General features: G+C 45.7%; 1 protein-coding gene and 1 long non-coding RNA gene across 6 annotated transcripts; one reads left to right on the top strand and one right to left on the bottom strand.

Moving 5' to 3' along the window:
* Window positions 1-155: 155 nt before the first annotated feature.
* On the bottom strand, window positions 156-7,968 carry LOC125752849 (uncharacterized). The gene is made up of 3 exons (XR_007403312.1): window positions 7,702-7,968; window positions 6,057-6,190; window positions 156-531 (listed from the first exon to the last, which is right to left on the bottom strand). It is a non-coding gene; the product is annotated as an uncharacterized LOC125752849 (long non-coding RNA).
* A 170-nt stretch (window positions 7,969-8,138) lies between these two features.
* Window positions 8,139-11,828, top strand: DNAJC5G (DnaJ heat shock protein family (Hsp40) member C5 gamma). Of its 5 annotated transcripts, none has more exons than XM_025454362.3 (6): window positions 8,139-8,288; window positions 9,076-9,191; window positions 9,498-9,711; window positions 9,930-10,071; window positions 10,558-10,628; window positions 10,830-11,828. In XM_025454362.3, exons 2-5 carry the CDS (start codon window positions 9,079-9,081, stop codon window positions 10,608-10,610), a joined length of 522 nt encoding a protein of 173 aa, XP_025310147.1. In that variant the 5' UTR covers window positions 8,139-8,288; window positions 9,076-9,078; the 3' UTR covers window positions 10,611-10,628; window positions 10,830-11,828. The 5 variants fall into 5 exon arrangements, with proteins under 5 accessions (XP_025310147.1, XP_048952046.1, XP_025310149.1 ...); XM_025454364.3 differs by having other exon boundaries at window positions 8,144-8,282; XM_025454363.3 differs by having other exon boundaries at window positions 8,189-8,330.
* Window positions 11,829-11,994: the final 166 nt, after the last annotated feature.

Here is an 11,994-nt window from a genome sequence, read left to right on the forward strand (position 1 = left end):
ATATTTGTTGAGTAAGTGAACTGATTAATGAAAAAGGACAATTCACAAGGGAAAATGGTGCAAGGGCAATGGCATGGAAGGGTCACCTTAGAACAACAGTAAACAATGCACTTGGAGGGCTAAGTTGGTATCAAGTTGTAGAGTTTATTGCCAGATTTTTTTTTTTAATTTTATTTATTTATGATAGGCACACACAGAGAGAGAGAGAGGCAGAGCCATAGGCAGAGGGAGAAGCAGGCTCCATGCACCGGGAGCCCGTCTGGGACCCGATCCGGGATTGCGCCCTGGGCCAAAGGCAGGCGCTAAACCACTGCGCCACCCAGGGATCCCCTATTGCCAGATTTAAAAGGTTGTTTTGCATCCTGTAGGCCATGAGCAAAGAAGTGCTGATGATAGAAGCATTGCTTTACAAACGCTGATATGGCCATATCCAAGGATGAGACTGGTGGTAAGGAGAACAGTTAGAAGGCTAGAACAACAGACAGTGTGATATGGAAATCCTTTAACTGCGATTCTTCAAGACTGTAGGAGCTGAAAAGAAGGGACACATGAAAGAACAATTTTGAAAAAAAAATTAGTAAAACTTTTGGCCTGAATTGGGGAAAAGAATGAATCCACAGACAAGTGATGTTTGGGTTTCTTGAGAATCATTACCTTGGAAATAGCCAGAACATATGCCAGTCTCCCACTACCTCCAAACTATATTCCCCATACTGGTTCTTAACAGAGAAACCAAGAGGAACAATCAGTATGGGGAATATAATTTAGAGGCAGCAGGAGACTGGCATGTGGATAATCCTAAACTAACTCTAAAGCCTACTTATGACATCTGAAGCCATAGGCATAGATTGGATCTCTGGAGAGGAGAAAGCACAAGTAGAAGCTTAAAGACCAAACCATACAGAATATCCACAGTCAGGAAATGAGAGATTGAGGAGGGGCCAGAAGGGGGGGCAGGGCAGGAAACTTATTGGAGATATAGGAGGAGAACAAGAATAATGCAGAACCACAGAAATGAAAAGACGTGAAATGTAATAGAAAATGAAAAAAGTGATTTAAGGCCCAAAGCCTTCCCTGAAAGAGAGCTTGGTATTTTTCACTTCATTCAATCACACTGCCCGAATTCTACTAGTTATTTCTTTTATGTTAGTAGGAATGGAGACAGTAGGGTATTAACACTCATTCTCACTACAAGCTAAATTATAGTAGGGTTTTAGTTTTGTTTTTTAAAGATTTTATTTTTGGGGCTCCAGGTCGTGATCCCCGGGTCCTGGGACAAAGTCCTACATCAGGCTCCCTACAGGTAGCCTCCTTATCCTTTCACCTATATTTCTGCCTCTCTGTGTGTGTCTCTCATAAATATTTTTTTTAAGTAAAGATTTTATTTTTAAGTAATCTCTACACCCAACATGGGGCTCGAATGTCCAACCTGGAAATCAAGAGTCACATGCCCCACCTACTGAGCCAGCCAGGTGCCCTTGAATCATTGTATTTTAATCTGATTGCTTTCCACCTAACCTTTACGGATGAGCTCATTTTATGGAGGTAACAGTTTTCACTAGAAATATTGAAAGAGGGGCAGCCTTGGTGGCACAGTGGTTTAGCACTGCCTGCAGCCCAGGGCATGATCCTGGAGATCTGGGATCGAGTCCCATGTCAGGCTCCTGCATGGAGCCTGCTTCTCCCTCTGTCTGTGTCTCTGCCTTTTCCTCTCTGTGTGTGTGTGTCTGTCATGAATAAATAAATAAAATCTTTTTTAAAAGTTAGTTTATAAAAAGAAAGAAAGAAAGAAATATTGAAAGAATGGGCACCTAGGTGGCTCAGTCAGTTAGGCATCTGACTCTTGATTTTGGCTCAGGTCATGATCTCAGGGTTGTGGGATGGAGCCCTGCTTCTGCTTGGGACTGAATATGAAGCCTGCTTGAGATTCTCTCCAACTTCCTCTGCTCCTGCCTTGTCCTCCACTCTCCCCCTCACTCATAAGCACTCAAGTGTGCTCTCCCTGCCCCCCCCCAAAAAAAAAAGTATTGAAAGAAAAAGTGAGAGAGGTAATTTTGGAGTTCTAACAGCTTAGGGAGGACTGGTGGGAATATTTTGGATAGGAAGAGGGCAACATGAGGGTGCTGGGTAGGGGAACAAGGAAATGTGGTTCTCTTAGATTCTAAGAGGCTGGGAGAAGGATGCACAAAGAGGATGAAACAATTCCCATGACAATTTGCAAATCTTCCTAGAGGAAGGATCCTAAGTTTTCCCTTCTTCCCAGAGACAAAATGAAAAGCAACTTCTCTCTTTACAAAATTGGGAAGTGACCAGATAGAAAGGATGATGATATGATGATGATGACGAAAATAACATAACACTTACCATGTCCCAAGCACTGTTCAGATTAAATATTTAGTCCTCCTAACAACCCTAAGGGGTACACACTATTATTTCCATTTTACAGGTAAGATAGCTGTGCCCTGTCAGCCTGCCCTTAGCTCTGTAGTCTGGGGTTGCAGGTCAGAGAGGACAGGAGTATGCAGCAGCCTCTTTGGCCTGGAAGCCCTCCACCTCCCACCCAGATGTCTGCCCCGGGGAAGGACGGGCAAACAAACTGGGCCAGTGATATTTTTCTCACATGTGGAGAGAGCATGCCTTCGGCTGGAAGGAGTGAAAGAGGGACATTACCAGACACCATGGAAAAGATAGATATCAACTACAGTTTTGGTCTGTCTATAGATCTCAATTTTATTTTTTTTTTAAGATTTATTTAGGGGGCAGCCCCGGTGGCCCAGCGGTTTAGCACCTGCCTTCAGCCCAGGGCATGATCCTGGAGACCAGGGATCGAGTCCCACGTCAGGTTCCCTGCATGGAGCCTGCTTCTCCCTCTGCCTCTCTCTCTGTGTGTCTCTCATGAATAAATAAGTAAAATCTTTTAAAAAAATAAAAAATAAAGATTATTTATTTGAGGCACCTGGGTGGCTCAGTGGTTGAGTGTATGCCTTTGGCTCAGGTCATGATCCTGAGGTTGTAGGATCAAGTCCTGCATTGGGCTCCCCACAGGGAGCCTGCTTCTCTCTCTGCCTATGTCTCTGCCTCTCTTTGTGTGTTTCTCATGAATAAATAAATAAAATCTTTAAAAAAAATATTTTAGGGATCCCTGGGTGGCGCAGCAGTTTGGCGCCTGCCTTTGGCCCAGGGCACGATCCTGGAGACCCGGGATCGAATCCCATGTCGGGCTCCCGGTGCATGGAGCCTGCTTCTCCCTCTGCCTGTGTCTCTGCCTCTCTCTCTGTGTGTGTGACTATCATAAATAATAAATAAAAATTAAAAAAAAATATTTTACTTATTTGAATGAGAGAGAGAGTGGGAAGGGGCCGAGGGAGAGAATCTTCAAGCAGACTCCCCACTTAGCACAGAGCCTGATGTGGGGCTCAATCCCAGGACCCTGAGATCATGACCTGAGCTGAAACCAAGAGTCAGATGCCCAATCGACTAAGCCACCCAGGTGTCCCTAGACCTCAACTTTAAAGTGAGAAGGGAGCTGGTATGTATAAAGAGCAGACACAGCATAGACTCTTAATTCAAAAGACTTGGATCTGGACCTCACTGATTGACTTTGAGCAGGGCCACACTTTCTTCAATTACACAATGAAGGCATTAGATGAGAGTTAAGCCTCTGAGGACCTTTCCAACTCAAAAACTATATAATTCTAGAACCTAGTGGTTGGGTATGACAAATTATGATCTCTCTCTCCCACCGCATATGCTCAAGAGCATATTTTGGGTATAAATATGTCAATGTCTGCTGTCTGTATATGTGTATTCCAGCTATATGACTAAAACTTTAGCTGTTTGTGGGTAAACAAGGGATGCTTCATGGTTTCCTCCAGGAGAGACCAAACAGCTCTGTGAGATAGTAAACTATAAGATCAGTGACTTAAGGGCAAATGACTCTAAAAAGGTTTTGGTCTGAAATCATTCTTTAGCATAGTTATTTTTTCTGTTCTTTTTACAACCAAATCTAATCTAGTTTTGACATCAACCCTGTGAAATAGCACAGTTTTTTACAGAAGAGGAAAAAGAGGCTCCACGATTAAGTGATTTGTTCAGGATCACACAGCTCATTACAGCCAGATCAAAAAACCAAGATCTAGGGCTTCTGACTCTGGGCTTGTGTGTTCTGGCTAGTACTGTGCAGGGGGGTCAAAAGAGACCCTGTGCATAGACACAGAGCAGGTGGGGTCTGTTTCTAGGTCAAGACAAAGTAGAGAGCCTCTAGCTAAAGATGCCAGGCTGACTTGTCTGTCCTCTTCCCATGTTGGCAGCCTACTGGCTGCATTGCCCTTTCATTCAGAGTAGAAGCTCAGGGGACTTAAAGATAATGGCTATTTCAAGAGCCATGAACTATGATTAGAATTAATTTGGGGATTCCTGGGTAACTCAGTGGTTTAGCGCCCGCCTTTGGCCCAGGGTGTTATCCTGGAATCCCAGGATCGAGTCCCACATCAGGTTCCCTGCATGGAGCCTGCTTCTCCCTCTGCCTGTGTCTCTGCCTCTGTGTGTGTGTGTGTCTCTCATGAATAAATAAATAAAATCAGGGGATCCCTGGGTGGCGCAGCGGTTTAGCGCCTGCCTTTGGCCTAGGGCGCGATCCTGGAGACCCGGGATTGAATCCCACATCGGGCTCCCGGTGTATGGAGCCTGCTTCTCCCTCTGCCTATGTCTCTGCCTCACTCTCTCTGTGACTATCATAAATAAATAAAAAATTTAAAAAATAAATAAATAAACAAATAAATAAAATCTTTTAAAAAAAGAATTAATTAGAATGTCAGGGGGCAATGATAAGAAGTAATAACATTCTGGGGCCTCTGGCAAGACGTGGGAGATGTTTACTAACTCTTTTCAGAGAAGAACCTGATTTGCCTCTTTCTCTGGGGTCACTTCTATGAAGCAGGGATGTGATCACACCATCTCTCATGGTTGCCATGAGAATCAAAGGAGATTGTTAGGTTACAGTGCCTCTGAAAAGGCACACAACGTTTGCTTATTCATTCAACCTACTGACATTCGTTGAGCACCTACAATATCCCAGGAACGGTGTTAGGAACTGAAGGAAAACTCAGACAGGAACCAAGGAGCTCTGAGTCACCATTACTATCTCCCCTACCGCCTCTTCTTAATTCCTTTTGTCTCTTCTCACCCAGGGCCGTATGAGGGAAAATGGTCTCTTTTGCCTTCCAAGTCCCCAGTTAAGTGCAGCCCTAGGGAATTCCTGCTAGGTCCCATCCTCTAGGCCTACATTGGACCAGCAGAGGGCTCCCTCTGCTGTAGTTTGTCCAACAAATCATTAATTCACTTGCTGTGAACCAGGCACAGTTCTAGGTGCCGGGTGAATCATAGTGAACAAAGCTACAAGGTCCCTGCCCTCAGAGAGTTCATTTTGTACTGGGGAAGGCAGATCTTAAATAAATTAACACACAAATAAACATATATTCACAAATTGTGGTGAGTGTGTTATGAGGTGGGGAGAGAGAAGCAGAACCCAATTTAGAAAGCCTATGTGGGGAGACATGAAGCTGAGATTCTAGAAAGATAAGTCAGCTAGCAGACAGCCTAAGGAGGAGTCTTCCAGGCAGAGCGAGTAGAATGGCCTAAGGCCCTTGACTTGGGAGGGAACATGGTGTCTTCAAAGAACTGACAGAAAAGCAGTGCAGCGGAGACCAGAGCAAGCAAAACAGTGGTGCCTGACAGAGCTAGAGTGAGAGGCAGAGGCCAGAACATGCTGGGCCTACAGACTGAGGTAAGGAATTCACTGTAAGTGCTCTGCACTTCTAGGGCCTTCTGCTAGTGTTAGTAAAGAGACAACCCAGGGATGCCTGGGTGGCTCAGCGGTTGAGCATCTGCCTTTGGCTCAGGGCATGATCCTGGGATCTGGGATCGAGTCTCACTTTGGCTCCTTGCAGGAAGCCTGCTTCTGTCTCTGCCTCTGTGAGTGTGTATGTCTCTCATGATTAAATAAATAAAATCTTAAGAAACAAACAAACAAAAAAAGACAACCCAGGTGGGGGTACCTGGGTAGCTCAGTTGGTTAAGCATCTGCCTCCAGCTCAGGTCATGATCTTGGGGTCCTGGGCTCTCTGCTTGATAGGGAGCCTGCTTCTCCCTTTCCTCTGCCTGCTGCTCCACCTGCTTTTGTCCTCTCTCTCTGCCAAATAAACAAATAAAATATTTTTTAAAAAATAAAAAGAAACAACCCGGGTTGCTCTGCTAGCTCTGCCATCCTATGATGGTGATGAAAAGCTGGGAGTTAGCTAGGGTAATTTACCAGAGTACAAATCACGACCACCAACACCACACACACACACACACAAATGTCATTTTCAGCTCCTTTGTTTTAGGTAACTGACCTATAAACTCAGAACCTATGAACTGGACAATTGATGCCAAAGGTTTTTTTTTTTTTAATTTTTTTATTGGAGTTCAATTTGCCAACATATAGCATAACACCCAGTGCTCATCCTGCTATGCCAAAGCTTTTCATCCCCACCCCTATACTGATCACAGATCTACAGAAATAAGTTAGTTAATTCACTGGTCATTGTGCCTATCACACTCCTTAGGTTACTCAGATGGCTTGTATCTCTTGGGATGGAGTGTTGATTTACCCCCTAAAACCTAGAAGAGGGTGTAAATGTGCACAAATAACTGTAATAAAGGGAAGAGAGTGATAAAAGTCACACGAGGTGGAACAGAGTAGTATTATTTAAGTAATAAAGCTCTTTCAAATACAAGCTACAGGAGCTATTGCATGCTCATCTGTAAAGAAAATCAACATTATCAAGTGGTAGTAAATTATAAGTGGTGCAACCACTGCCTCCCATAGTAGATCACAGGAAGCAAAGCCAGGTGGAGTTAGGTGCTCTCAAGCCCTGCAGGTGGGATGTAAATTGGTACTTTGGCTGTCTTTCTGGGAAGAAAGTTAAGAGCCTCTAAAAAATTCGCTTTGATCCAGTAATTCCACTTCCAGGAATCCACCTCAAGGGGGCAGGGAAGAGATTTATTTGAAGATTTATAGACAAGAATTTTATTTTATTTTATTATTTATTTTATTTTATTTATTAATTTTTTTTAAAAGAATTTTCGTTATGAGGGCAGTCCGGATGGCTCAGCGGTTTAGCGCCGCCTTCGGCCCAGGGCCTGATCCTGGAGACCCCGGATCGAGTCCCATGTCGGGCTCCCTGCATGGAGCCTGCTTCTCCCTCTGCTTGTGTCTCTGCACCTCTCTCTGTCTCTCATAAATAAATAAAACCTTTAAAAAAAAAAAAAGAATTTCCGTTATGAGATTATTCTCTATCAAATGGCTAGAAACAACTTAAGAGTCCAACCTGGATAATAAGAATACATGATACATCCTTAGATATAATATTTTCTGAAAAGTGGTAGTGACTTTTTGAGAACTCAAGATACCGTTTACCACTTAAGGGAACGTGCAAACTAATAATTACAATATAACAGGATAACTGCTGTGACAGAGCAAGATGGGAACAACTGGAGGAAAGAGGGAAGGAGTCCCAGGATATTCGAGGTGGATCTTAAAGCATGTGTAGGAGTTTGAAGGCAGAAGGGAAAGAAAGGACGAAGTGGAGACGCCTATATTCTGCAAAAGAAGACTGGGAAGGTAACAGACCGCTTGAGAAAGGCTTGCAGGAGCCATACCTTTCATACAACCCCGGCGTGCAAACCGATAATGTTTCGTCAAGTGAGTGCAGGAGCCCAGCCCTGCAGGTGACTGGTGAACCTCTCCCAAGGCGGAAAGGTTGGGGATCCCTGGGTGGCGCAGCGGTTTAGCGCCTGCCTTTGGCCCGGGGCGCGATCCTGGAGACCCGGGATCGAATCCCACGTCGGGCTCCCGGTGCATGGAGCCTGCTTCTCCCTCTGCCTGTGTCTCTGCCTCTCCTCTCGGTCTCTGTGTGACTATCATTAAAAAAAAAAAAAAAAAAAAAAAAAAAAAAAAAAAAAAAGCCCAAGGCGGAAAGGTTGGCCCGCGGCCACGCCCACCGGAAGCGCTGGAAATGTCGTGAGGCCGCTGGCACAGGGCTAATCCCTGTGCTCAGGAGCGAAATAAGTCCCAGGGCTCACGTAGCCTCACCCCTAGATTTTCCAGCGGCGCCAAAAAGCGACCTGGAGTGTTGGCGCAGCGCGCAAGCGCAGTTGGCCGCTGGCCCTCGGCGGTGTGAAGTTTCACACCCGGATGGAGGTTGGGTGAGGCCTCACCAGCTGAAGAGAGCGACCCTGAGGTAGAGGTAGAGCACCAGGCCGAGCAGGGAGTCCACACGGAGCCAGAGGTCACCTGGGAACCAGAGTATTCCCTTCTGAGCATGTTGCCTTGGCCCTCATGGGCCACAGCCTCCCAAGCTGTCTCCCACTGCCCGGGGTCCTGCTCCCCGGTCTCAGGCCGGTCGGGGCCCCCACAGTTACCCCTTTCGCTTTGGTCCTCATCCCTTGAATCATCACCGTGTTCTCCCCGCTGCCCCATCTCTGAGGTTTGAGAGCAGAGGCCAGGGAAAAGAAGAACGTCTCTGGCCTTGTGGCAGCACTGCCACTTTAAGACGCCTGATTTCTCTTTGGTGGCTCAGGGTTTGGTCTGAATTGTTTCTCCCTTGAAAATTGTGCCTCTCCCGGCTTCCTGACCCAACCTGTTCAAGGACAGCGCTGCCCTGGTCTTTCCAACCCAGCAGTGAGCTTGGACAGGGCCAGGGCTGTTTGCCTAAGGTACTAGTAGTTCCAGACAAAATCGCTCTCTTCCCATGGTTTAGACCTCCCCTTGTCTGGAGGGCTGTGTAGCTGAAGGACGCTGGGAAATGCAAGGAGATGTTTGCTCTTTAACATTTGAATTTAGATGTCTTTTCTGGTCACCTGCACCTTCCTGCCAGTCACAGAGCCCACTCATTGTTGTCTTATACTTGTCTCTTTGTAGTCATTTTACCTACCTAGACCCAGAAGGCAATGAGTTTCCTGTCACTGGAAGTTCACTCCTCTGTGGCCTCGCCTGTGGAAGTTCTCACAAATGCTTCTTCCCCTCTGACCCAGATCATGTCTCATTTGGATGAAGCAGCCCGCCAGCTGTCCAAAAGTGGGACAACTCTCTATGCCGTGCTGGAGCTGAAGAAAGGTGCCTCACCTGAAGACATCAAAAAGGCTTACAGGTTCAAACATCAGCCTCTTATTAAACCCCAGAATTCCCCGCCTGCCTTAAGCCCTTCTCTTTCTACCTTGCTTTCTGACCCATTAAATCCTCACGCCTTCACTTTGGGTCACATGGGGCCATCATCCATTTCAATGTGGCATGGCCAGGAATTTAGATGTGGGCTGCTTGCCTCCCTCCTTTGCGCCACATCTCATGCATTCTTCTTTTCATCTAGAGACCTATCCCTGTCATTCATCCTACCTCCTTCCCCAGCCATTCCCCCACCATCCTCTCCCCACCCTCCTTTTGGGTATTGCCTGGGTAGGAAACTGGCCTTGAAGTATCATCCAGACAAGAATCCAGGGGATGCTCAAGCAGCAGAAATATTCAAAGAGATCAACACAGCCCACTCCATACTGAGTGACCCTAAGAAGCGGAAAATCTACGACCGGCATGGCTCATTGGGAATATATATATATGATCACTTTGGCGAAGAAGGCGTCACGTACTATTTTACGATGAATAGTTGTTGGTTCAAGGTATACAATTGTTCCTAGTCCCTTAAGTATAAGGAAGGAGGAGTGGCCCTCCTCTTGTCCAATAGCTGACCCTTCTCTCCCAGGACAGATCCTTCTGTTTTCTCATTTTCTTGGTGCTAAGGGGATTGAGGGAGGGGAGTGAAATGGAACTAAGAACTGCTGGGTTGAAAAAAAAAAAAAGAACTGCTGGGTTGAGGCCATCCTTTCCTACCTTTCAGACACTTGTCCTCCTGTGCGCTCTGCTCACCTGTTGCTGTTGCTGCTGCTGCTGCTGCTTTTGCTGTGGAACACTTAAGCCACCATCTGAGGAGGTTGCCAAAAGATATCAGCAGAATGTCCAGAATCAGCCTCCGAGGTCAGGTGAGAGCCATAGACAGATTCTGAGGTAAGAGCTGGATTAGGAATGAAAGAAATTGTTGGGGGTGAAACTCTGAACACCTAGTGTGGGAGTCTCAAGTCAGTTTTGAGGTAAAGTGAAGAAAGAGAAGGGGATATACTCTGAGGGGCTTATGCCAAAACTGATGGTTTGAATGTAGTATTGGCCTCTCATGACTGTTAGGCTAAGGAATGGGGTGGCAATTAAGGTAAGGAATGGTGGGAGAGTATCTAGAAAAGGCAGTAGTTGAAGACAAGCTAGTGGATGATGTTTATTGCCTTTACTGGGAGGGGAGATGAGGTGTCTGAGGAGATCATCTCCATCCCAAGGAGTTAAAGTGAGGCTTGACTGAAGTTCACTCTAGTGCCACCTAGTAATGCTGATGTGTAACTGCAGGGTAATGGTTTTCTCACCACTATATTCAAAATTGTTACTAAGTAATTGTATATGTTTTTCAAATTCCATCATAGGAAACAAGAGAAATTTTAGAAGAGGGGAAGATGATAGCGAAGATGATTTCTAAAATATGAAGAGGAGTGAGGTATATATGGAAGCTAAAATGCAGCAATAATCAAAGGATAAGAAAAAAACATACACTAACTTGTAATGAGTCATTAGTAGAAAGTTTGTATCTTATACTATAGACTTCAGGTGTTTATATCCTTACCCACAGGGGGCTTGCTTTGAATTCTGGGTCATCGTTCCTTCTGGTTAATAAGATGCCAACCTCTTTTGCCCACAGGTGCTGACCCAGCAAAGGGTGCCTGCCCATCCCACTGGACACGTTGAAGAGAGGAGCAAATAGCCCTGTCCTGACATTGACCCTGATTTCCCCCTCTTTTTTTTTTTTATAAGCATCCCAACTTCGGAAGCATTGATGGCATCTATCCCAGTGTGGATACCACCTCTGTCCTTGATGATACCACTGACCCGGGCAATACAAGGCCACCCAGCTATTCTTTTTAGCTCCAGTCCCAATTTTAATCTGTTTAGATAACAGCCCTCCCATCCCTACCCTTATGACTTCTCAGACAGTGGTGAGCATTCTTTTTCCTGTGCACTCTTTTTTCCTGTGCCTTGGGATTTGAGCCAATTTCAGCTGGTAGGGGCCCTGAGTCACTTGTAGTATCTCCACCAAGATCCTGATAACTGAGCAGGGTGGTTCCTATCCCAGAGCTACTCATCAGCTAACCCTCCTTTGTTGCAACACTGCACCAAGAACTTTTAGCATCAGCCTCATTCCTATAACCAGCACACCTTTCTGGGGCTGGTCTCACTTCTCCTGGTGCCCATGCACTTGATGTTGTCAGCCTCATTCTATGCCACCATGACTCAGCTCAGGCAAATTATGAATGCATTTGAGGTGTAGAGGTAGTTATCTCACCTTTGGATTCTGTCTGGACCACCACAGCACAACACTCCTCACCATGGGTCCTGTGGGCTGACCAAAGTTCATACATCAGTGGTTGCTTGCCTCCATCCTTTTTACCACATCTTATGCAGGCTTATCACCATATATGTTGTTCTTAAAATGGGCATGAAACATTTTATAGGGAAAAGATACTACTTTTACAGACCCTTTCCCCACTCGTGCCTCTTCATATTGCCTGTTTGGTAACCTCTCCACACCATTTATTTCCCATCCACCCAAGGTCAGAACTGAGTAACTCCTCAAACTTCTCTCTCCTGACTGGGAGAGGGACTAAGAAATGTCAGTAAATAAACGATCTTTTTTGTCCAACCCAATGCATTTGTTGGACCTCAAAAAGACGAATCATGCCTGGGATAGAGCAAAAGGCCCATGGGAGAAAAAGACAGAGGGTGGGTGCCCCTATCTGAGACCAGCCTGCTTTGGAAAGGAGGAGTCCAGAACAACTATAGAGTTGGGGCAGAGGCTTCCTGGAGCC

This window comes from Canis lupus, chromosome 17 (genome assembly GCF_003254725.2).
Source record: "Canis lupus dingo isolate Sandy chromosome 17, ASM325472v2, whole genome shotgun sequence".
Classification (NCBI taxonomy): domain Eukaryota; kingdom Metazoa; phylum Chordata; class Mammalia; order Carnivora; family Canidae; genus Canis; species Canis lupus.

What these genes read in the sequence shown, in the direction of transcription:
- DNAJC5G (XM_025454362.3), top strand. Translation starts at nt 9,079, where the DNA reads ATGTCTCATTTGGATGAAGCAGCCCGCCAGCTGTCCAAAAGTGGGACA. An exon ending in GACATCAAAAAGGCTTACAG is followed by an intron (nt 9,192 to 9,497) that starts GTTCAAACATCA and finishes TTGCCTGGGTAG; the next exon opens with GAAACTGGCCTTGAAGTATC. An exon ending in TGAATAGTTGTTGGTTCAAG is followed by an intron (nt 9,712 to 9,929) that starts GTATACAATTGT and finishes CCTACCTTTCAG; the next exon opens with ACACTTGTCCTCCTGTGCGC.